General features: G+C 36.3%; 1 protein-coding gene across 4 annotated transcripts in view; it reads right to left on the bottom strand.

Annotated features, from left to right (window-relative positions):
• Positions 1-1,732: 1,732 nt before the first annotated feature.
• Positions 1,733-27,260, bottom strand: part of NEK7 (NIMA related kinase 7) — a 151,529-nt gene continuing 126,001 nt past the window's right edge. For all 4 annotated transcript variants that reach the window (XM_050961473.1, XM_050961472.1, XM_050961475.1 and 1 more), the window contains 3 exons: positions 19,189-19,283; positions 13,407-13,520; positions 1,733-5,740 (listed from right to left, as the gene is read on the bottom strand). In XM_050961473.1, coding sequence (XP_050817430.1) covers positions 5,630-5,740; positions 13,407-13,520; positions 19,189-19,283 — 320 coding nt within the window. In that variant the 3' untranslated portion in view covers positions 1,733-5,629. The remainder of the gene's footprint in view (positions 5,741-13,406; positions 13,521-19,188; positions 19,284-27,260) is intronic.

Here is a 27,260-nt window from a genome sequence, read left to right as displayed (position 1 = left end):
AGCAGAGATGTCAGAAAGGTTAATAGACTGACGATCACAAAAGGGGTGAGTGACAGAGTAGGGGAGATGCTGAAAGAGAGCAGGTGGTGATCAGAGAGAAGGAATTCAGAAATGAGATTATAAAGAGAACAGAATTTGATAAAGACAAGGTCACAGGACTGATTGAGACAGTGAGAAAGTCTGTCCAAAGCTAAAAATTGAAGGAAGTGGTTAGACAAAGGAAGTAACAGAGAGTGGAGTCAGACTGGTTATCAATATGAAAACAGAAATTTCTCAAGATGAGAGTAGAGATCGAGGAGTTAGGAAAGAAGAGAGCTTAAAAAAGTCATAGAGAAACCAGGATTAGCTAGGGATGCAATAGATATTAGCCACTTGGAGGGATATGGGAGAGAAGATGTAGTAGACTTCAAAACAAGCAGGGGTTGGAAGAGACAACAGGATGAAAGATGGAGTGTGGAGCCACCCACATCTGTTTGGAGAAGGGTGAGAGAAGAAGCAAAGTCATCAGCAGAAAGTCATGTCCCACTCAGACCAAGGAGATGGAAAGAGTGGTAGATAATGATCACAGTGATATTTTTGGAGATTGTGCCAGATTTCAAGAGGAAGCAGGAGATATGAAAGCAAGGGGAATGCGGGGAGTGCGGAGGAGTAGAATAATATTTGCAGTAGTACCTCAGTGATGAGCATAAAAGTAAGGGAACAGGCAAAAGGGAAGTAGGACATGGTTCAGGGAAGGGTCCAGATTGAGGCTTGGGAGATCCATACTTATTGCATGTTCAAAATCTATAATAAATAAAAAGTAAACCATTGTGAATAGCTAGTGTGCCTTTACATCCCCCTGTTCTCTCCCGCCCCATTTTTTTTGTTTTGTTTTTTAAATACAGGATCTCAGCTTTGCAGGGTGATTCTGGAAGCAAGGTTTGGGAAGTCACATATTTGGGCTCACTGACAAACTCACAAAGATTGGAGTTTAGGAATATAAAACTTCCTCATTGATTAGATATAGGGATTAGAAGTGGTTGGATTGTTATACGAGAGAGTTACGAGTAATGGAGAGATCAGTGATCTAAAATCCACCACCCAGAAGCCTATCTCCCAAATGAGCACCAGTCCCCACACATCAAGAACTTGCAGTCCCCTCACTCTAAAGGAGTTCTATCTATTTAATTTATCACAGAGAACATTAAGGGGTCATTTAATCACAGTGTATAAGGACTGATGTGGGGAACAGAAATTGATAATAGAGGGCTCTTTAATCTACCAGACGAAGGTTTAACCAAATCCAATGGGTGGAAGTTGAAACTAGACAAATTCAGACTAGACATAAGGTGTAAAGTTTTAACTGAGACAGTAATTAACCATTTGAACAATTTACTAAGGATCCTGGTGGATAATCCATCACTGGCAATTTCTGAATCAAAATTGGAGGGTTTTCTGACAGATACACTCAAGTTCAGCTAGTAAATTATGAACCTTCCTGAATTCACCTGCAGAGCCCGCTAACCCAGCTCTGTAAATCACAGCACTCTCCACTCAGCACCCTTGCCATTTTTCTTTTTTTTGCCTGACCCTAATTCAACAATACTTTGCAGCAACTAAAGTAGAGATTTGGGGGTGGGGGATTGCTGCAGAAAATCACACGGGGCACAGGCAGTACCACGACCTCCCCCACTTTCAAGCAGCTACCAAGACTTTCACCTTTTAGGGCTTTAGTACATTAATGAAACATAAGCCTTCTCAGACACTTTTAATTTTTTTTATACATCCGCTATATTTTGTAAAATTCCTATCCATTAAAAAGAAACACTCAAATGATCAGACTACTAATCTTGTTACTATCTGAACAGCTGAACTGTACAGAAAAGAAATAAAGCACAGTAATTTGCAATACAGAACAGTGAAAGATAAAGGTCTAATTGGTATGTTGAATAAACAGAAGTCATTTGCATACACTGTACAGCAGTTACTATTTACTCAACCTGTGTGCACAAGCAGCCCACTGAAATTAATGGAACTCCATGAAGGCAGAAGGGGCCACCCATATGCAGTAGCTTGCAAGAATGGGGCTTTCACGCTTTTTTATGATGTATATACTTATTTTAAAGATTTTCAGATACACCCTCATTTTAATTTAAAAATACTCTTAAAAGTATTATCTAAAAGCATTACATTTGTGCAATCATGAACATGCCTGCTGTAATATTTTCTGCACTTTTGATATATGTTATAAAGATTTTAAAACTTTCTCTTGCACCATTCAATAACTCTCATCTATAATCAATTACTGATAGCAATAGATTATTCACAAGATATGTATATTACTAGATGTTACCTATCTGTAACAGGAAAGGCTCCAGAAACTATCATGGAAGTGCTATGATTTTTACATTATATTTAATTTTTGTATGTTTTATTTATATTAGAATATTGTACAGCAAAGCAGTTTAAGACCAAGAGCAGACTTCTCAGCAAGATGTTCAAAACACAACAAAATACCGTATTTCACAAAGGAAGACAATAATATTACAGTACTATTGAAATATAAGGCAGAGAATAATTACACATTTTTGGTTATAATGTAATACTCATTTAAAAGGAACGCATTTAATGCAACTGGTAAAATAAATATGGTAAATGTTAACAATACCTACAGTACGTGGAAACTAGAATGGTGTTTTATAATAGAAGCTATTTAAATGGTAAGGCATTCAAGAAATGGTTGTAATAATTATTACTATATTTATTATTCTTATATGCTGTCAGGCACTTTATTAAGGGATAGATTCTACAGTCTTTACTTACATGGTAGTTCTATGTATTTACATTAAGTACTATTTAGTGTGAGTAAGTTGTAGAACCTGACCCTTAAACAGGGATAAATTTCATTTACCCTTTGTAAACTTCAGTATATTACAATAGGTTGCTCAGCATTTTCATCTTCATTGGGTAACTGTTTGCAACACCTAAGATTTAACTGAATCATCTCTATACCATTATTTTAATGCTTTTAAAATAAGAATTATTTATTTTACTCAACATAAGGTTAAATCATCAATTTAAAAAAAAAAAAGCCTTAGCATTTTTAGGTGTGTTTTCTAACTCAACTATTCCCGTAATTTTCTTACCATACAGCCTTCCAGAAATAATTTTTGCCTAAAATATTAGTTTCTTCAGGAAAAGTGATGTGCATATTTGACCTAAGTAGAGGGTAAAATAAATAGACTAACTTACAGAAATAACTTCACTGTGTACAATTTTTTCAATCCTTGTAAATGTTGTTTATCAGAAACAGAACAGATTAAAAGAATGACTTGAATAATTTTGCATACTAACAGCTATTGCTGGTGGTCAAGCAAATACTACTCTGTTCCCTGTTTTAATACAAATTATTTTATTTAATTTCAAATCTTATGGAACACAAAAGTCACCAAGAACTAGTAAATCAATTGATATATTCAATAGAAGCTCAATGTAAAGGTTGCCAGACAGAGATAGGCAAGATGTGGGCCCAATCCTGACAACATTTACAGATGACTATTTTTACTCATCATAGTAGTCTCAATGAAGCCCCCAAAGATTACATTCAATACACACAGAACAGCTAGACGAAAAACTAAGGATTCATCCTACAACAAAGCAACTTTGTCATTAAATCACAAAACAGATTCTCAGCTGATTTAAATCAAGGCAGCTACACCACTTTCAAGCAGCCGAGGATCTGTCCCACATGTATAAAAAATACTGCATTGTTTAAAACAAATAATTTTCAATAGAATGTCATTTCTTAACATTTAGAAACTTTTCTATGTGTTGAAACTTGTCTATAAATCCATAGCTAGGTTCTTATTGTTTATTAATTATGTCAAATCAAAGGAAGGTTCCTATCAAAGAAACAGAACTATTGCTGCACAGTGTTCATTTTAATATCTATGCAAACTTGTTTAATAAAGTAAAAGTGGAAAAACAACCATTATAAATGTTGAATGCATAGTGAACTTAATGTATACAGATCCAATATTTACATGTAAGTATTGAATTTTTACTTTTTCCTGACTTTTTGTATCAAAAAAGATTTAAACTAACTACATCTCAACAATAAAGCTGTTATCAATAAAATTCTCATTGTCAACCTTGCAGCAATGAACCACTTTGACAGCTTTATGTGTTTGTTTAAAAATATGGTCTTGAAATTCTGAGAAATTAGACCTCAATTTTCATCAGTATTTATAGGTACAATGTATTCGTGTGTACTTACTTTCACTTCCAAATAAATCAAATCATTCATGCATACACAGTGACCAATATAAGTGTAACCAAAATATTTTGAACTTACTTTCCAACTCAGATAAAATATTGGTGAAATGATAACATTTTAAAGTATAATCAACAAATATGCTGACTACACAAATAAAGCAGAACTGATTTTTTTTCTTTAAATACAAAAGCTAAAGTAACTTTTATAGCATATAAAACGATGTTTTTAGGGCCATAAAAAAAAATAAGGTAGATAACAAAACCAGGTATTTTATGGAACGTGTTGTTTACAGTGAAAGGTTGTATTTTGGGCAATAGGCATTGGATTAAAAAAGTATTTTTAGACGGAATTAAAAATACAGTAGTATAAGGTCATCCAAAGGATTTAAAAACAAAATCTAGAAACACCATCACAAACAGAAATCCCTAGGGAGTTGTAACTTAAGGCCCTCATTCTTCAAAGAGGCCTGTTCAGACAGTCATGTGCCTGTGCAGACGAATCCTATTTACCACAACAGGAAGCTACAAGGGTTTTAGGATCTGACTGTGCACAGACCCACTGAAGTCAATGAAGTGCTGCACAGGTATGCAGGACAAGCCATACCAATCAAATTGGAAGTATGGGGTTTAACCTGGCCAAACCAAACCCTTAAAGTCAATTTTCTGGGTTAATTTAAGTCACAATAACACAAAGAAAAGGGACAAGTTACAGAGATTTTTGAGTGTCTGACAATTTTGCCAAAAAACTTTTTTTCACATTTAACAGTTGCCATTTCAGCCGAACAGCTAATCAGATGGTTTCCATCTTCACTTATCTTGAGAAGATGGACTGCAAACTACGTACAACTCATTATAAAATACAAAAAAAATCTCTTACAATTATTTCCCTTGTAGAACAAAAATTAAAATAAACTCATTAATTGTGTTGATTCATAACTTCCATAAGTTATACAAAGTGAGAAAGATTCAAACCTTTTGTTTCTAGGTAATAAGCCTAATATCCATATCATGCAAAACTGCAGTGCCATGATGTTTTAGAACTGAATTCCCAACTGATTGCAATTTTGTTATTAACACAATACATTTGAAAATACATTTGAAATCACTATTTTTAAAGTTGTCAGGAACCACTATTTTCCATAGTATACTTTACATTTTAAATCTGTTTTTTATTTACCATTTAAACCTATATTTTTAAACTACAACTGGTAAAAAATAGCTCAGGAAGCTTGTGTGTAAACTGGTTCACAATTCAAAGCACATCAGTCTGTTCTGAATAACTACATTTATGTAACACAGATGAAAAAGGAGTGGAAGGATTTGCACAAAAATACTTGAAAATTTCTGGTTCTTTTCTTCATGATCTTTTGTCTATTTAGCTGCTTGCAGTGTGTGCATGCATACGTTTCGCTACGTCATAGACATAGGCTATGTCTGGTCGCCTCTCTGGATCCGGGTTGATGCATATGTTAACTAATTGTCGCAGCTAGAAAAGGAAAACAATAATGTATAAGAAAGCCAATAAATAATACCAGATGACAAGTGTTAGTAGTGCTTTCTCAAGTTCTTACATGAAGTAAGAGTGGCTGAAACTGTGGAAGTGTGGTAGGACTGCATTCAGATTTACTATATACCCCAGATAATCATTTCACTTTTATGACATTTCATTGTACTTCCTCAGACTGAATACCAGATTAAGGTCCCTATCCAGTGCATACATGAGTAACTTTATACATACATGTAGTCTTATTTTGAACTATTTATCTGAATTCAATAGTGTGACTTGTGCGTGTTGTTTGAGGCCTTATATTCTAAAATGCTGAAATTGAGTCACAGTATTGATTAGATCTATACGGAAAGTTTGTCATGAAATTAACACTCCAAAGGCCTTTAGATTAGGCTCTATTTTTTTCTTATTGAATTAAGTGCACAACTTGCAGACAGAAACATACACAAGCATGCCTCAATCTGGAAGCACACACATCTCTATTATGACAAGCTCCAGAGTCCACTGAGCCCCTCAGAGTCCACAAATTTAGAAACAGACGGCCTGGGATACAGGAGAAAGGCTACTGGAACGTCTAGGTACTCCCTGTTGCTCTTTGGAAGGTGGAAAATGGTTAGGATTCTTCTTCCCTCCATAGTTCCTTTCAGTGACATTAGAAGGTATCCAGTCAGTCTAGTGACCTTTCAGGTGGAGCAAATTTGTCATCTATTTCAAATTTTGCATATTCTCCAAGGCAGTCTGCACTATGGAACCTGCTTCCCTAGAGACTGCTTATTAGAATACCAGCCCTTACCAGATACAAAATTCTTCCTACACTTTTCTCCTAAATCACTGTGTCAAACCCTCCTGAATCTCCTTACCACAATCACAAATTTTTGATCCTCCCTAACATTTTGTCAAATCCTCCAAGGCATCCGTACCATCAAAAGTATTTGCATACAAAATATGCACGGACAATTACTGTAAAACTGTAGTTGTGATTACTGCACCAAATAAAGCCTTCTGGAACCTCTGCCGGGCACCAAGAACAGTGGCTCCTTCACCCTCATGATTATTCAAAGGCATGATGAACTGCATATTCAAATATGCTTTCATACAACAGTGGCACAATAAATGCATTGGCCACAAATCTCTTTAAAAAACCCCAAAAGGATATTAAATTATATGAACTAAATGCACAGGAGTCAGAAAATTCAAGCATTAACTTAACAATATTGCACTTAATGTTTTTATTTTCTGAGTTCTGGACACTTAAATTTTCAAACAATGTCACATCTATGTACAGTAATTTTTTTTTCATTTGATGACACCTCTACAGTATCCAGAAAGATTATTTCACTTTGACAAGGAGAATTTCAATATTTTGTTAAATGCACAATATTTTGAGGAGACACATTTAAGTTAGTGTTGAAAATGTAGTGGTTCATTTAGAGATTAGAGAGGATTTTTTTTTTAACCAAAATTAATTGCAGTAAATTTGGTAATAGAGTCTTTTTTAAATACACAGACACTTTGACTATACTAATCATGGGAATTTAAAGGAAATTGTACCACTTCTCGCAGTCAATATTCAGAGCTCTGTTCCGTTAACAAAAGAGAACAATTGGGCTAAATCATTTGGGAAGGGGTAGGGATAGAGAGAATACTGAAGTTAACAAAATATAAGTGTTTTTTTAATCATAAAAAGTTGCCTTTCTTCAATGCAAAAGATACAAGAAAAGAGTCTAAAATCCCAAGTGGAATAAACAGGAGGAACATATCATGAGCCATCAGGCAGGTAGATCAGCAAATTAACCAGGCCAAATGCAGAGCAGCTCAGCCAGCATACAAGACCAATAGGAAGAGAACTGCAAAGGAATTGAGGCCCCAGCCTTGCAAAAAGAATCCTGTAAGTAAACCCCATTTGTAAGAAAAATATAAAGATATTAAATGCAATCTCTTACAAAATATGGCCCTGATCCTGCAAAAATTTACAAATATGCTTAATTCACCCTGTGAGATGTCAATAGGACTTCTCATAGTGCATAGAGTCATGCTTAAGTCCTTGAAGGTTTGGGGCATAAATAGCTATGAATAGGGGAATGAAAAACATCATGTTCTTTTATTCGTTTTCATTTAATATATGTCAAGTAGACTCACTATAGGCATCATAACAGAAGTTTGTCTTCAAGGGAGATTTAAATATGAAAAGGGTAGGGAGCCTTGCTCAGGAAGGTCACTCTATCCTTCTTTCATGCTACCGACTATGCATGGAGGTGTTTATCTCAGAAGCTGACAAAAGGATGGTAAAGTTTGCCCCCACAGATTCATAACCCCTGCCTGACTATGTGATATTTTTATTAATTTCTTAAGCAAGCTGAACTTCTATCTACCTGAAAGTGCGTATTTCAGCCCCAGAATCTTGGTACAGTTACAATGACATCTTCCTGTGAAATTACTACTGTTAATACACCACATATTATGTAATAGTACAAAGCTTCAGAAGTGGACATGGAGATTCACTCCTAAGGAGGACCAATAGTCAAAATGGCACCACTAATCAGCAATATTTTTAGCCCTAAACATCCTTTATAGCCACAACTGTTTGTAAGTATTTTCAAATATATGTGAATTGTGGTGTCCTGATTGTCCAACCTTCTGCAATTTCATATCTCTGGAACTTTTCAGTGTATAAAAGAATTGCCTCATTTCTAGAAAATGTTTGTAAGGAGGCTTCCCAAAGAGACCATGTCCCTTTTATGCAAAGCTCCTTTGTATGGATTCCCCACATCCAAGCCAGAACACACTTGTGGCTACTGCAGTGTGGTTCGGAGGAATGTGGTTCAGAGCCCTTGTCCACCAGCAAGTCAGTATATGTAAGAGTTATCTGTCCTTTCAATACAGTCCATGAGTTTAGGTGCCTTGAGATCAGTGATAAACTGTGGGCTCACTGAGACTACCTGATATGAAGCCATATTATGGATAACACAAAAACACTTCTTTGGGTCAAGAGTCTGTATCTACAGCTTGATCCTTGCTCATAATTGCTGGATCTGACAAATCTTTTCTGATGCATCAAGAATGTGCAAGAATCTGTCCTGGGCCCAGAAAAGCTCAGAGTTGAGCTGCGTCTAACAGGGTTCATCAGTACTTTAAAGAACAAACTGGGACTGTGGAGTCACCAGGGTTCATGATAACATCATGATGGTGGCACAAACTGATTCTTGGAATTCTTGCTCAGTGTCATCCTTGAATAACCAATCCTCTGGAAAAAGTAAATTATTCATTCTTATCCTGCACAGGAAAATGCTATGACCATGAAACATTTTGTAAACACGAGAATATCAGAAGTGTTATACCGATCTTCTGTGAAAGGAAAGGAGACAGTTGTTGATGTAGGATTCTGGCTTCTTTTCCCACTGCCAGGAGTATCTATTTCAATAATTAAGGGAAGCCTCTGTCAGGCCCTCTGGTTCTCATAAAACTATGGAAGAACAGCAGAGATTGACAAACCCTGGGAATAAAGCCTAGGATTTTAATGTCAGCAGGCTATACTGCAGGGATAGCAATGTTGTCCTGTCAGGCACTGGTTGGCCATCAGGCTCTATGCTGAAGGCTGTGACTGAGCTGGAGGGACCTCCTATTGCATCTCCTCACTGCATCCTTCTTTGGCTGATTATGCTGCTTAACTTACTCTGTGGACTTAGCACAGTGACTGCCTTTAGCCTGGAGCTTAGCCTGACAGGAAGCAGGTAGCACATATTTTTTAAGCTTTAACAGGGTTGTCAGCCACCAAATGAATAAATGTCCCTCAAGTCAGAAAAAAAAGACTTAAACCTATGACAGGGAAGAACTTTGCACTGAAAACCTGAAATTTTGGTAAAGACTCCAGTTTTAAATTGGAAAAAATTATTCCTGTTCAGAGCAGGAGAAATTCTTGCTGACTACTCTCTCGGTGCAGGCAGGAAAACTAGCAGAGAATACTGCAACTCTGGATCTGCTGGCTTTTTTTCAGTTTAAATACTGCTTGGACATCACTGAGGAGTGTATGGAATCCCTATCAGTTAGGATTGCTGGCCATGTACTCTTGAGAAATCACAAAGGGATCTAAATCAGGATATAAAGTTCTTCTCCACTCCTCAACACATGAAACAATGCTTTGTGCTAGATGCTGTGGCCATGATTTTAACAATGGTGAGTGATTCTGGTTGTCCAACTGGAGGCACCGTGAAGGAGCCTCACTTTCACAATGGACTCCACTGTCAGAAAAATCAGACTTTTATAAGGTATTCCAATAGTTGCAGACCCAAAAATTGTGATACCCAAAGTTACTAGTCACTTGAAAATCTTCGTTTGTGATTCACTGCTGGGGAAATATGTCACAACTTCTATTGCAATTAGGGTGACCAGATGAGAGACGTGAAATATCGGGACGTGGGCGGGGGGAGGGGTGCCTGCGAAGCGAAAAACAAAACAAAAAAAACCCCACACCCAAGAGCCGGTGGTGGAGGAAAAAACAAAAACAAAAGAGCTGCCGGAGCATAGGAAAAATGGGGGCTGGGCAGGGCTGAGCGCTCATCGGCAGCTCCACGTCCCCCCGCACCAGCTCGCCTCCGCTGCGCCTCCACCTCCCCTGAGCTGGCTGCCGCGTCCTGCTTCTCCCCTCTCCCTCCAGTGCTTGCTCCACCATACAGCTGATTAGCGCAAGCCTGGGAGGAAGGGGTAAGGAGGAGGAATGCAGCGTGCTTGGGAAAGAGGCGGGGCCACGGCAGGGATTTGAGGACAGATCCAATGGGGGAAAGAGGGGGCGGAGTCAGGGCAGGGCCGGGGATGGGGCCTAAGCGCCCTCCGCCTATGCGCCGGAGGGCAAAATTTTGGGACAATTCATATCCCGACTGAACATCGGTCAGGACGCGGGACAAACAAATAAATATTGAGACAGTCCCAAAAATATCGGGACATCTGGTCACCCTAACTGCGATTTTATTGGGCAGCACTTTACAGCTATGAGAAAAGTGGACAAATATACAAAAGCAAAAATCTATCAACATGAGTATCTTTGGATAACTTCCTACGAAGCTATGATCTCATACTACAGATGCTGATCATTAAAATAAACATCAGCCCTATAATAAGTTAGTTCAATTTTAAATGCCAGTTTTATCTCAGAACTAATTAAAATTAGCACACTGGAAATGTATTTTAACATTTCTTTCATTTTGTAACTACAGTGTTTATACTCCTGTTTGAAAGTATGCACAGACAGGGACATAGTGAATTTATTCTTTTATCAAATTAATCTTTACAGAACATCAGGCATTCAAATGGGTTTCAGGAGTACAGTAATCTCTAAACTTTACTGCTCAGCTGAGTACAGTTCCAACCTGGATAAAGGTCTGAAGTCTAAATTTTCTAGTGCAGAAGAAAAGGACATCACCATAATCTGACAGATAACACTTAGTCTGTTTGTTTCTTTTTCAGTAGTTCCAAGTCTATACAGTATTTTCAATCACAATAAAAGCTACACTTTTAAGGAAAAAAGTCATTTACTAACATGGCAATTTTTCAAAGGTTTTTATACTAGGCAAGATTCTTTATGTCACAATGGATCAAAGTAACATTATTACAGTCTCTTAATACTTTATATATATTTCATTCCTTTTGTTAAGTAACTACTTCCTATATTTATAAAGGGTATTGTTGCTCTTGCTCTTTTAGTTTGTTACAAAACACTAGTACTCCAAATGATTTTAAAAACAACTGATTTATCCTGTGTGCGTGAGCACATCTATTTTGTAATGAGGAAAATATAACATGTTTTGCTTTGTATTGCTTTTCAAAACTGGAAACTGTACAGAGTAAGTAGAAGGTGGAATCTATTTCTCTTTCCCACTCCAAGACCTTCTGTTTGGGCCAGACTTTGATATTTGCCCCTTGGCTGAGAATCCGCATATCCAACTTCACACTTAGCTGCAGTGAAGTAGCCCTGCAGGCAGGCCGACTTCAACGAACCACTAGTGGTATCATCATTAAAATCCTGCTGAAGGTCACCATGGTAACTGCCTGCTGAGGCTTCACTGCTGCACTCGGCATCTCCTAATCAGCTACCATGTGAAATGCAAATTCAGACAGTCTGAAAATTAGTCAAGAAGAATAGAGGATGAGGATGCCGATATGTGAAATATTCATGCGCTTCATGGAAAAAGGAAGACAGCATGAATGACACAACAAAGAACGGCCCCTGACATTTTTGCTATCATTTTGCATTACTGTTCACACCCTACTGTATTTCTAGACCTCCTGTTCTGAAGTTGGTTATATGAACTGCCATATTTGTATCCTACAAAAAAACAATAATTAAAAACGGCCAATGTAAAAACAATTAATTGGAAAGCCAGAGACATACTGCATAAACTACATAAAGGATAGATCACCATTACATCCTTCGTAAAGGCATTATAATTATCTTTTTTAAGTCCAATTTTATTCACAGAGGGAAAAAAAAATTGTCCCCATAAATATGACAAAACAAAGAGAAACCGGACAGCAATCTTTTATTAATAGTCTCTGTCTTTGAAAACAATAGATTCATGGTGCAGAATTACAACTTCCATTCCTTAAGCAAAGTAGCACAAAGCTTTATGTTTATTAAAAATATTTCAGATGTAGTGTTTATATGCATTTTCAACACAATTTTAATTTATGGAGACTGAATTAAATTAGAATTAGTTGCTAATACCTCATCTCTTGTTTGCAGCTTTTATCACTTTGCTCCATTTGTTTCAAAGTGGGAAAGTATTTCAATACTGGAATATCAGTACGTTAACATATGCACATTTATATTTTTCTCATGTGAGGTCATGATGGTTTAGAAAAAATATTTGTATTTATTTTGCCCTCTCCTTTTGCCTTCCTTTTATTTTACCGCCTTTTAAAAAAACCAAACCAAACCAAACCTGGTGCACTGATACTAGTGAAAAACTATTAGCATTGGCTTGAGCCAGCAATTGTGGGGGCATATTCTTGGTTATCCTTCTCCAATACTAAATTGAAAATCCCCTGTTATTACAGGCATTGGCCACTCTCTTTTGAAGAGTGTCATCTGTGCCAAATTGTGTTCTAAAATTTGTAATAGGGATAAATGGGATCAGGTGGGGACCAAAACTCATTTTTTACTAGCAACTTAATCCACATTTATTGTTATCTAGATCTCTAAAGAAAGGCTAGTTCACCAATTTATCGTACAACATAAGACAGATGAGAGCCATTTTCTACAACTGTGCTTTTAGAAACACATAATATAGATATAAAGTTCAATCCCATTACAACACGGAGCATGTATCGTGTATTCTGGAAAAGTCAACTGTGTCAATCATATTTGTGAGTAACTTTTTTTTAATTCATCACATAATATAGAGAATGAATAATCCTTTGTTAACAGGTCAAAGAAATTAAGGAGAAAATAACGTGCTCCTTGAATCATTAAACCCAATCATTTTTAAAAAGGATACCAGAAATGTCATCATAGACATTAACATTTAGGCAAGTAAACACACAGGACGGACCCTTAGATGGGATAAACTGGCGTTATCTCCATTGATTTCACTAGAATTATGCCAGTTTGCATAAGATGAGGATCTGGCTCATGGAAAGGAAAATTACTTACTTCTTCTGAATAGTGATCTGAAGGAAGAGGTGGATAGTCGCACTGTTCTATCTTCTTGCACAGAGAGTACAAGTTCATTTTGTCACCATAAAAGGGACTCTGCAGTGCAGCCATCTGTATAAAAAAATTACATAGTTAAATTGTACATATATTTTTTTAAAGGAACATTTTGCTGAAAAATCTATTTGAATGGTAGATTTCATACCAACTTCTGATTGACTGCTCTGCTTATATAGCACTAATGCAACAGTTCTAAAACTGTTAATATAAACCGGTGTGCTTACTTAACGGACAGATTTATGGTGCAAGACTGATCATAATTGGTTTATACTTCATAATCTAATGTATGTAAAATTGAGTTATTAGCCACAGTTTATGCTGTTAAGATATAAGGTCTCCCATGTCCTCAATGCAAAAGACAAAATAAAATAATGACATTTCTTTCACAAGATCTGTTGAAAACAAACAATTACGCATCCTATTTAATTGGAAAAAATATATGGTCTAAAGCAACAATTAAATACTGGATAGCAGTAGTAGCTTTGGAACACCACTAGATACCTTATTACAGTTTAAAAATTAAGAAAATGCTATCGAATGCTATTTCATATACAACACACTGAAAAAAAGACAGGAATCTTGAAAAACATGTAGTCTAGATTCTATGCGGAATGCCATATTCTATTCAAAAGGCAGCTTGCAATATATTACAGATATATCCTGTAGCACTAGCTCAAAGATTTTTAAAATCCTCAATCTGTGGGCATCCGTGTAATTTTCATGTGCAACCAACAAACATAAGCACTTTTTAGGGAGAACTTCTGTTAAAGAAATGAGCAACTTAAAAATGACATCAGTGAACCTAACACTTATTTTAAGATGGTACTATAACTTGACATTTAAAGTGCAGACAAATACTGTGGTTAGCGGAATTACTAACTTAAAAATTCATTTAAAATCTTTGCATTCTGTTCAAAACCTTCTAAATCTTTGAACCGTAGCAGCACGAATGCTGCTCTGAGCGCAATGCTGCCCCAAAGCCAGTCACCCTTTTCTACATGTGCTAATAAGTTTGATTTTGGAAGGACAATGTGTACATTCCCCAGACATGCAGAGTGTGTGTGAAACACACTAGTCCATGCTGTGCTACTCAGTGAGCTTCAGCAGGGACAGGACAAGCTGAAAATGGCTCTCATCTGTCTTATGGTCCTCCAGATAGAACTTTAACTCTTTCATGGCCTAAGCATTGTTGATAAGAGATATTATGGGGAACAAATATGAAAAGAAAAATGAGAAAAAAATAATTTGATATACTTTCATTATATTTGTATAAAACCCAATCTAGTTTTGTATATTAATTTCATATTAACTTGAAATAAAAATACTGGTTTTTAACAATTCCAAGACAAATGTAAGACTTCACTTAAGAAAAATAATTCTAATTGTAATTCCTGGATTTACATGACAGTGTATTTTATCTTTAAAATAATGTTAAAAATGCAGGCCTAAAGAACAAAAATCAACCACAGAATCCACACACATGCAGAAATTCTAAATAAATGCACAGATACTCATTTTTGTACACTAGGTGTTCATTAAAAACTACTTTTGTCTGAATGCTGCAGTGTTAAAAAAAAATCCAAATGTCCCCTAAGGAGTTAAAACAGGAATACTATATTTTCATGCATCTCCTGCTTTGACAGATGAAAAATGTCAACTGTCCTGTTTTTATTTTCAAGCTTTTGCACTATTCATCTGGTTCATTAGTGCATCTCGCTGCTGCCCCTGACAGCTGCTCGCCCTCTCCTCCCAGCAGCTGAATTTTTCAGGCTAATTTGATCCTCCACACTGAGACGATCGCTAGAATGATTGACTTGCTCCCTGACCTCCAGGGTCTGACTTTCCTGATTAGTATTCCGGGGGTGGCTGAGGGACGAAAGCCCACTGTCTGTCTTCGGGGCTGGTGGCAGCTCTCTTTTTTTTTGAACTGTAAGCCACCAACCTACAACCCTGTAAGGATGCAATTGCTGCGCTGAACAATAAAAGGAAATGTGTAAAACCTACTTTTCCATGTAAAGGTCCATGTAGCAAAAGCACAGCATCTTGATTTTAATTAGTAAAGTCTACTTTGTTGCATATCAATTAAAACTGCAGTGGTAATGTTTTTGAGGTTTCAGGAATATTTGAAAGTCTAATTTTCAGAGTCTAAAACATGCTTTCAAAAACCTTAGCAGCTATGCATTATTAATATTTATTATTAAACAGTAAACCTTTTAGTAAGGTCGGATACAAAATAATATAATGTGATATTAACTAGAATCTAACTAATTTCCTATAATTTAAATATTAAATCAAATTAAAACATAACTGAGAAGAGGTTTAACAGAATGTCAATTAGACCTTTACTGAGAGGTCATGAACAAGCCAGAATTTTCCCCTAACTAAACTGGAGAAATTTCAAAAACTGTATTAGCAGTAACCATGAAATTAATACAATAAACACTTTAAAATGCAAATGATACACAAAACATCTATCAGAGACAGAGGGAACAAGATTTAGTTACCTTTAATACTGTATGGCTTTATTTTGATCAGTGATTTAATTAACGCATGCAACAAGCCTCAAAGCGGGTCAGCATCCCTTATAAAAGAAGGAAAACTGCAGAACTGAAAAGATAGCGTGCGACTCTATTAAACTCTTTTTAGGTCTCTCTGAGTCTCCTGTTTTATCTTGTAGAATCAACAACTGAATGGATTTGATTTGGGGAAATCTGCTTAGAGGGAAAGCTGCACTGATACTCAGATTCGAGAAAGCCAATTATTAGTCCAGGGATCGGCAACCTTTCAGAAGTGATGTGCCGAGTCTTCATTTATTCACTCTAATTTAAGGTTTCGCATGCCAGTAATACATTTTAACGTTTTTAGAAGGTCTCTTTCTATAAGTCTATAATATATAACCAAACTATTGTTGTATGTAAAGTAAATTCATTTTTAAAAATGTTTAAGAAGCTTCATTTAAAATTAAATTAAAATGCAGAGCCCCCTGGACCAGTGGCCAGGCCCGGGCAGTGTGAGTGCAACTGAAAATCGGCACGCGTGCCATAGGTTGCCTACCCCTGTATTAGTCCATAACTTGAAAGCATCTCAAGACCTTTCGCCCCCCCAACCGCCCCACACACACACACCTGAAAAAACAAGGAACAAGAATAAGAATTATTTACATGTTCTAACATGAGTTTATAATACCTAATATTTCAATGATACACGCAAAGGACCAGCAAAAAAGCAGTGTCTATTATGTTGCAGAATTAACAATAAAGTAAATAAAGCCTCAAATGCCTAACTATTAGAAATATATTTTGAAGATTTTTGATATAGTGCAATTATATAATACATTTAAATATAGGAAATATAACAACTGTTCTGTTCTCTAAATGTCATATTTAAGTATCATCCAGGTAAAACTTTTCAAACCACTGAAAATAATTTATTGCCATATGGAAATTCTAAAAATCATCTGAGGAAAAATATTCAAGTAGGTATTTATTTGGTCATAAAAGATGGCAAGACAGATTCTATTTCTGTAAGACATGTCCTGCTGTCTATTCTATTAAGTTCTTCTAAAATTACTTCAAAGTAATTACTTCAAAGTAGCCTAAATAAAAAAGAAATACTCCAAATTCACATACTGTATTTAATATACTGTACACAATACCAAAATGACAAGCTCAGAAAATAATTCTTGTGAACTGCAAGTCATGCTTCTACCTATCTGATAATTTTATATATATATTTGTTGGATTATAAATTAACTGTAAAAACACACAAAATATTTTATGCACTAACTGCTTACTGAATGTTTCATTTATTGTTCCCATATAAACATAGTCCCAAGTCAAAAAATAACAAACCTGCAACTAATGACATCAAAATCCAGACATTCTCCTCAGGGCCCTCATCCTGAAATGAGATTAATGTTTCTAATTGTTCTTGTGTGAGTCCCATCCATTTCAAGGATGGAACACCGCAAGAGCACAGATATCAGTGCTAGGGGATCCCCATGCACAATCAAGTCCCAAATTAGGGCCAATCCTGCAAACATTTGCTACCAGATGTAGTACTTACTACTGTGACCAGTCCCCATGACTGACAGTAAAAACTGTGTGCAGAATTGCAAGTTCTTTGGGACAGAAATATAATTTGCATATATACAGATATTCACATTTTTGGCACTGTTTTAATAAGTGTGTGTGTGTAAGATACTTAATATAAAAAAACTGAAGTCAATTCACCCTTATATGGTATAAGATGTTAGAGCTGCCTGAAACAACCCACTTTATTAGCAGGTGCTGATCTTGCTGGAAAATGTTACGTGAGTTCTGCTGACTCAGGGTATGTCTACACTACAGTTAGACATCCGCAGGTGGCTCATGCCACCTGACTCAAGAGGGGCTGCTTAATTGCAGTGTAGATGTTCCGGCTGAGGTAACAGGAACCTGAACTCTGGGACCCTCCCACCTTGCAGGGTCATAAAGCCCAGGCTCCAGCTCAAGCCCGATAATCAATTCTGTAAATAAACAATCGGCAACCCAAGCACTGCAAACCCAAGTCAGCTGCCATGGGCCAGCCATGGGTTTTTAATTGAAGTGCAGACGCACCCTCAATGGAGCAAGTGGCTTATTACCTCACCTGGATATAGAGAGAGAGCATTTAGGTCTGGGTAAAGGAATCCAAAGGGAGAAACCCTAGATTCAACTATGCCTAGAAAGAAGTATTTAGCTGAACTTTGTTCTTTTATTGTTCATTTCTTTATCAATAAAGCTGAGCTATAAGAAGAGGGTGAGTTTGGACTGCAAATAGATATCATTGTGTTATTTAGTGGGAAAGGTACTTGTTCAAAACATTATTTAACACAAGTTTATATTCTGTAGATCTGTAAAAAGATACACTACAAAGTATGAGGATTTAGTTAATTTAGGGGCCAATCTTGTGTGCCTTTTTTAAGGCAAAACTCATTCATTTTGAGGAAGTTTACCATACTCTTTAATTTTTCATTTCTTAATGTTATATATAGGTACGTATACATAAACTAAATGATGTCTATATTTTAGGGCTTAATAAATGTATCAAAGTTCAGTAATTGCAAGCAAAGAAAACTGAAGATAAGCCCATCTTTTTTAGCTGCTGCTTCAAAAGCTATGCTCATAAAAATTAAACCAAGTGATGCATATGTGTGCATTATAGTGTCATTTCTTTATTGTTAAGTCAGATTTCCAGTAACCGCAAACAAATGAAACTTGAGTTTAAAAATATACTTCAATTTTTTAAATTTTAATTAACCACATACTCTCGATCAGTTCTATTACATATGCTGAATGCATATATGCACTGTTTTCATAGTTGTATTTTGATAAAGTCAGTTAAAACATTGAGAAATTTAGGGGAAAAAAATGCTTTTCATTAGACATTCAAGACTATGATCCTTACCAGACTAAGCCTAAAGTCTTCAACAAATTACTATCTATGTCTTTTTAGAAAGTTCACTAAAAGGCAAGTCTTGAACAGGTCAATCATAACATATTTTGAAATTACTGTAAAAGCTCACATGGCATTGTTTTTATATTTAGCTATCTATACTTATATTTGGCTCAAAAGCTGCTTCTCACTAAAATGGCTATCTCGTTAAGAAGCAAAATATACAGAATCCTAGAACAGAAACTGATACATCTAATAAAGCAAAAGCGTATCAATGTATTAAGCTTACTGGATTTATCAATGTTACCTCATATAGCAGACAGCCTAGAGACCAGATGTCAGATTTGAAGTTGTATCCATTTTCATGTATTCTCTCTGGAGACATGTAATAAGGTGTACCCACTGCAATAAACGCAGAAATATTTTAAATTAAAAATATTGCTATACTGAATCTATACTATTGCAAACGTAATATTTAGCGTGGAAAATTATTCTTATATTATATATATAAATCATGCATAATAATAAATAAAAGTCACGCATAACAATAAAATACAATCTTTTTAATGTGAAGATGCATATATAGCAGTTGAAAACACACATACAAATATACATGTATAAACACACACTGGCTCTAAAAATGTTACTATTTTAATGAAGATGTATTATTTTGAATTATCACTAATTTTTCTGTAATTGAAAAAAAAATGTGAAACACTTCTAAAATGGTTTTTGTTTTTTGTTTGAAGCAACCAAAAAAACCTTCAAATTGAACTCTGTGAAAAGAGATTTGGAAGAATTCTCTAAAACTTTAAATCTTCAATAAATTATTTCTTCTTTTTAAAAATATTTTAAACCTCAGTGTTGATTGATAGGTATTAACCAAAAAGAAAGTTGCAAAAAATAAATCCAGTGGAAATTTTTGGTTTATCAACTTATTTTTACTTCATTCCCAACTCCGCTGCAATTTTTTTTTAATAACAGTAAATTAATAAATTCAGACTTTAACAACTGGAGACAAAGATATTCACTCATTTTTATTTGAATTTTGTTGGGAGTGGCCAAGTAGTTATTCTTGGTAAGCAATGTGTACTGAATAGGAATGAGCTGAATTTATTTTAAGCTAAATATCATATGAATTAGAAGAATACTTAAATCAGTACATTAACAAATGGCAACATTAGTTTTTAAAAAAATAAAAGATTACAACCTCATCCCGTTTTACTGAGTCTAAATCATTTTAAAAAAAATCTCATTTACTTTGGCCTTTCAGAACTAGAGGTTGAGATAAATTCTCTGTATGAATTTTGGCGGCGGAGCAGATATCACAAGTTTGGATAACCAAGATTTGCCTTTATATTGAAAAGGCAAGATGTTTCACTTCTATAGAAAAGGCAAATTAATTAATATTTTTGTTTATTTATTCCCAAAGGTGTGCTTTTCTGTTTTGTTGTTCTCATCATAACAAACTAAGTATTTTGTAAGGGCTGAGGACGCACCAAGGTATTATCACACTTTTTCAGTAACAGAGTAAGATATTTCTAGGATTTCCAAGGATGAAAATTCTAATTCTCAAAATTAGAGATATTGGTACCATATCATCACGATCAGCCCATACCTGCTGGAAATTTATAGTTTTGTCTAGGATGGAAATCTAACTTTGGGAACAGCATTGGTAACTACATTAGATCAGTGGAGGTGCAGAACAAAATCTTTTCTCAGATATGCAGACACATATGGGCCATATATTGTAACACAAGGAGGATGTGGCCCTGCAAGTGTTTAAAAAGAGACACCCTCACTTTCTGAAAAAGGAGGGTATCAGCTCAAACTACATAAATTATATCCCAGCATTAGCCTGAGTGCAGAGTCATCACAACTGTGAACTGATCAAGAGTTTAAAGAAAGGTGGGTTGGGGTAGAAAAGAGCATCTCAAAATGACAGAGTACTGTGAGAAAACCATCCATACTCTCAGGATGTTCATATTTACTCACAACCAAGGACAGTCAAGAAGGGATGGTCTCTTTCCTAGGAATGGGAGGGTTGGGGGTGGGGGGAAGTTTTACAAACACCAAATTCAATAACATAGCCAGAAGAATAAGTAGAAGGGAAAGGAATGGTTTATTTAAACTTTTAGACTGTTATTCCACTCTAACTTCCCAAGAGCAATATTTTTACAGTATGTAAGTTTAATGGTATTCTGACAACCTAAGTACTGCATATGACATAATGCCATCTATACTTACAGATGGCTTATGCGTTTGACATTGTTTCTTATTCCAACATACCATGTAAATTTGCCAATTTAAAAAAAGCTGTCAGAAAAGGAACCTAAAAATTGTAATTACACAACAATTCGGCTTGATATACCACAGCACATTTCATACTTTCATTATCCTTTTTGTATAACTGTTAAATTATATCTGAGCTCAAGATTTCCAGAGAAAACAATGCCTTCAAAACTTTCACTCTTTGCACCTATTAATAAATACCATGATTTAGTGTTCAGCTGTACTTTTTGTTGGCACAATTCATTTAACAATGAAAAACAAGTTTAATAGTAATCTGGCTCTTAACAGGTTACAGATCTACAGCTTCTGTTGCTCTAAAACATAAAACAAGTAACTAGCAGTGAGAAATGTGCCAGAAAGAGGCTTCACAGAATCCGCAGGGGGCAGCTGAAAACACTGAGGTTTGAAGGTTCATAGTTTACCAAAAGCAAAGGTAATTTTAACCAGTAGCTCTGGGAAACCTGCTGATACATTAGGGGTTTGATATGAGTGTGAAAGATTGATGATGGGGAAAAAGAAGAACAAATGCTAGCATTTTACAGAGTTTAGCCTAGTATAACACCTTAACTGCAATACAAACTGAAGCCTCCAATGACCGACAAGTGAAACAAAGCCAAGATATTATTATAGTATAAATTCTTCCTCACTGAATTCTCAGAAACCACCTAAAGATCAGTTTGTAGTATGACACAAAGAGAAAACAGATACATTATTTTGATACTTTAAACACTGTAGGCATTACAGTATATTCTAAAACATAAGAATACTGAGATTTTTCTAGTGTACAGCTAGTAAACAAATAATAGATTTAATTAAAACTTTTTTTCCTAAGTCATTGTTCTTTTATTTAAAAGATGTTTTCATCATGAATACTACTTTAAAGAAACATTATTTTCTTCAACAATGGAAAGAGGGAGTGGGATGCGAGGAAAAGAAAGATCTAATACAGAAGGTAGATCAATACTTGAAAAATGATAAAATCTAGAAGTTTACTGCTCTATTTAGTTAATGCAGCTTTAAAATTGGGAAATTCTTTTTAGTACGGTCTATTGCTATTAATAAATAATTATGGAATGGCTGATATTGGACTCAATTAATACAATTAATGCCCATGAACATGGATTTCCGCAAAACAGATCTTGTCAAATTAACTTGATATTTATTTTTGATAAGTACATCAGTTTGGCTGATAAAGGTAACAGACTTCTATAAGGGATCTGACTTGATTTCAAACTGCATTTTGAAAACTGGATAACTGAAACGTCTGAAAACATAACTGTAAACAGCGAATCATCATCAAGTGGACGTGTTTCTACTGGCACCCCATGATATCAGATCTTGGTCCTACGCTATTTAATTTTTGTCAATGACCTGGAAGCTAATAAAATTACTGCTGATAATGTTTGTAGATGACATAAAGATTGAGGTAGTGATAAATAGTGAAGAAGACAGGTTACTGGCACAGAGTAATCTGGATCACTTGCAAAGCTGGGCTCTACCGAACAATATAGATTTAAACACAGCCAAATGTAAAGTCATACATCTAGGAACAAAGACAGTAGACCATATTTACAGAATGAGGGAGTCTATCCTGGGAAGCAGTAGCTGAAAACAATTTGAGGGTTATGGTGGCTAATCAGCTGAGCTTGAGCTCCAAAACCTGACGCTCTGTCCAAAAGGGCTAATGAAATCCTTGGATGCATAAACGGGAATTTTGAGTAGGAGTAAACAGGCTATTTTACCTCTGTATTTGGTTCTGATGCAATCGCTACTGAATAGTATGTCCAGTTCTGCTGTTCACAACTCACAAAGGATGTTGCAAAACAGAAAAGGCTTCAGAGAAGAGCCATGAGAATAATTAAAGGATTGGAAAACGTATTAGAACAACAGGCTCAAGGAACTCAATCTATTTAGCTTATTAAAGAGAAGATTAAGGAGTGACAATTCAAGTCTGTAAATACATATATGGGCAACAGAAATCTAGTAACAGAGGGCACTTCAATCTAGCAGACAGAAGTATAACAAGATCCAATTATTGGAAGCTGAAGCTAGACAAATTCAGATTAGGAAAAAGGCATAACAACTGGAACAATTTCTACATACTCTATTCAGCTGGCTGAACCTGAACCTGAGTAAGATAGAGATAATGCTGGAGGGCAGAGGATAGCATGAGGATAGCATTTTAAGATTTTGCAGCCATGTTTCTGTCTCCTTTGGTTGAAGAGAGACACCTACAACTGGTCTATTCAGATCATGGTTTAGGACTTTTTTTTGGATTCCTCACTGACACTGAGCTCTCACACAACAGCATCTATGATTAACACTTTCCATCATCTCTAGTTGGCTGTAAGACTCCATCCCACCAGATGATGACCTGGCCTCAGTTATTCACTGCATCTCTCAACTGGACTACAGCAACATGATATTCCGGTGCAACTTACAAAACTAACTAGAACAGAAAGCAGCAGCGCTTCTCCTCAGCAACAAAGGCAACCATAAGTACATCAGACGTATCCTTCACTCCATACACTGGCTTCCCAAAGTATTTCAAATCAAGTTCAAGGTCATTGTTGTTATTTTTTGTATATTATCACAGCACTTATGAGCCCTAGCCATGGACCAGTACCCCACTGTGCTAAGCACTGTACAAACAGAACAAAAAGATGGTCCCTCCCACAAAGAGCTTACAATTTAAGTATAAGACAAGAGGCAGTAGGTGGTTAGAGACAGACAAATGGAAGAGTACCAGGAAACGATATAATGTTATCATTATGATAGACAGAGGTCTCAGCACACCAGGGGCTTAATCATTATCAAGACTTTTGTAGGCATCGTGGCACAGAAGCACTTAAGGAGGGATTTGAAGGAAGATGACAAGGTAGTTTTGAGGATGTTAACTAGGAGATCCTCCCAAATATCAGAGCAGTAAGGGAGAAAGCACAAAGAATCTTGTTTGAAAATTTAACAAGAAGTGATGGAAGCTGGCATCATGGGCCAGTTGGAGGCAGGTGTTGATATCTCAATAACAAGTAAGAGATGGTAGGTCAGGTGAGGATAAGACATGAGGGCTCTGAAAGTGTTGATAATTTGCTTATAGTTCATGTGATACAGAAGGTGGAGCTAATGAAGGAATGCAAAAAGAGAGGTGACAAAGTGATAGCCTAGGAAAATAGTCTTTGCAATAGTATTCTGTGTGGATGTGAGCAGGGCAAGATTGCATTTGTCAAAGCCAAAGAGAAGGATACTGCAGTAATCGAGATGCAAGATAATGAGATCCTGGATGAAAGAATTTTAGCTGTGTGGATGGATAGGAAAGGCTGATCTCAGATATGCAGACAGAATATGAAAGTTTAGACACAGCCTGGATGAGAGGTGTTGAAGGTGACACCTAAGTTATGGGCCTGAGTGACAAGTGGGAAGGTAGTGCTGTCCACAGTGATCAAGAAAGGAGGTAGTAGGGAAGGATGGCGAGGAGGTAGGGAGGGAAGCGAGACTAAAAGCTTTCTTTCAGTCATACACAGCTTTAGCTGACAGCTAGATTATCACAAGATGTGAGAGACAAGCTGAGATTTTAGTTTGGTCAGGAGAGAGGTCTGAGTAGAGACGGTAGTTGAATTTGTATTTGCAGATGAGATTACTTAGAGATAAGATGTCGAGGAGAAGAGAAGACCAACGATAGAGTCCTGTAGAGCCCTGACAGAAAGTTGGGGGAGAGGAGGATGAGAAGGACCCTCCAAAAGATATGCTGAAGGAGCAACTAGAGTGGTAGGAGAACCACCAGGAAAGGACAGAGTTAGGGAAGCCAATATTTCAAGGAGACGAGCACAAGTGAAAGAGTCAAAGGTGGCTGACAGGTCAAAGATTTGGCTAGGAAGAGATCATTGATGCTGGTAAGAGTGGTTTCAGTGGCATGCAAGAGGCAGAAGTCAGATTGAGGAGTGTCTAGGATGACAATGCAGGAGAGGAACTGCAACAACAATCAGCACGTTCAATTAGCTTAGAGATGGAAGGGAGATTTGGTGATAGCTGGAGGGCCAAGTGGTGTCAAAGGTGTTGGTATTTTTTTTTAAATGGGAGACTAAAGCATTCTTGCATTGTAAGGAAAAAGATCCAGAGAGGAGCGAGAGATGAAGAAAAAGATGAGAGTGGATATGAGAGATCTGGAAACAGGATGGGGTCCTGGGGCAAGTGTTGGAGTTAGAAGAGAAAAATAGATAACTTTTGTGTCTATGGCAGGGAAAAGGGAGATGAGAGTGATAAGAAAGAAGGGATACCTATGCAAGGGGAGGAGGAAGGTCACATCATATTATATTCAAGGTGTTCCATGGCCTGGCCCTACAATATCTAGAAGACCACCTAAAGCTCCAGGATGAAGACTGTTTGACAACTTTGCTCTTCTAGAGCAATGGAACTCTATATAATGAGGGTTTAGCTTATCTGCGAAAGAGACAGAACTTTCTCAGTGGTTGGTTCTGAGATTGTAGAATGAACTTCCCCAGGCACTAAGGACCATCACAAACCTCACCACATTCCACTCCAAGTACAAGGCAAATTTCTCTGACCCTGCCTTCTATATCAAATACAATGCAACCTGTATTTAAAACAAAAAAAAAAAAAATCACCTACCAAAACCAGACATTAAATTGAACAGGCTTCTCCCCCTGAGTACAGGATGAGAGAACAAGACATGTGACAGGTGTTAGTCACTTTCCTTAATAAATATACTACTAGAAGATGCTCAGATGCTACAGTGATGAGTGTGGTATAAGAACATATGGAGAACAAAATAGCATAGGCATACCAGAACACAAAGATCCCTCCTGGACTTCAAGTCTATGAATCTACTGGATTGGTTGGCATTTATGCTCTCAAAACAGCATGGAGCCTTTTGCCTTAGTTGAATACATGTACTCTGTAGGTTAAAGAATAGATTCTCATTTTTTATTTTATTTTGCTAAATATTTAAAGTAGCTCAAAATTGCTCCTCCTCAGAATCAGATGAATTTGAAGAACTGCCAATCACTAGCCTCATCCATTATCTGGGATTGTTTGCTCTGCCAAATTATGGGCTAGTTTGAAGGATCATATGCATGCCACTATGATGCCATGGAGATGAAAGTCAGGGGGTGCTGAAGCCAGTGTGCCATCACTAGAAAATGCAGATGGCCCTGTGCTTTCAGTGCATTTAGGCCGTTTTCCAGGGTTTGGGGGCCTTTCTGATCTTTCTCCCTGCCCCCAGAAAGCACTATCTGGCCATATGTGTGGAGGTTGTGAGATATTCTGCTGCCTACAGGAAGAAAGCAAAGTTTCACTGAAGAAGTGAAGTGCTCTATTGCTTTTCTACTGAATTCTAACCTACCTTCCTGAACTCTATGGCTACCACTAACACCATTATTAGATTTAACTTAAAAGTGTAGGTAAAGGGAATAGGCACATATATAAATCTGATGTGGAATTACAACATGACTACAGGCTGTTACCTGGCATGCAGAGAACCAAAACTCAGGCTGATCCTTGCTTCTAATAAAGTCCATAAGGTGTGCTATGGAGGAAAGGCATTCAGCCCTGGAAAGGTTGGTGGAGAGAAAAAATGAGGGAAGCGTATCCTATATTGTTCACAAATGCCCTTCTAACCAGCCCAGGTGAAGTGCATTCCAACTTCAGTGGGTATTATGACCAGCCTTCTACCAAAAGGGAGATTGACTCAGTGGTTCTGTTTGTTTTAAAAAGGAAGAATCTCAAAAGTTAAATACACATACACACACAACAGAAATCCCTATTTGTTTGATAAGGTTGTACATAATTGATAATGCCATTAACTAAGCTTAGCCAGACCACTTTAACTATTGAAATTTGTTTTAAAATCCTTACATTTTGAAGTTTGAATAGTTTTTTGTTTTTTTTAAAGTTGCAATTAAATGCACTACCATTTAAATTTAGAAGTTATAATATATAATTAAGGAGAATTTTAGTATATTTCTTTATATATGTGAAAACCTGAATATACTCTTCAGGTGTAGTGAAAAAAAAATCTCTAGATGAAGACATAAATTGGTGATTGGACAAAGTTTGTAGTACACTAAGTTT

The sequence above is a fragment of the Gopherus flavomarginatus genome, chromosome 7 (assembly GCF_025201925.1).
Source record: "Gopherus flavomarginatus isolate rGopFla2 chromosome 7, rGopFla2.mat.asm, whole genome shotgun sequence".
Taxonomy (NCBI): Eukaryota; Metazoa; Chordata; order Testudines; family Testudinidae; genus Gopherus; species Gopherus flavomarginatus.
The sequence above is the reverse complement of the archived record's forward strand: the minus strand, read 5'-3'. Positions and strand labels throughout refer to the sequence as shown.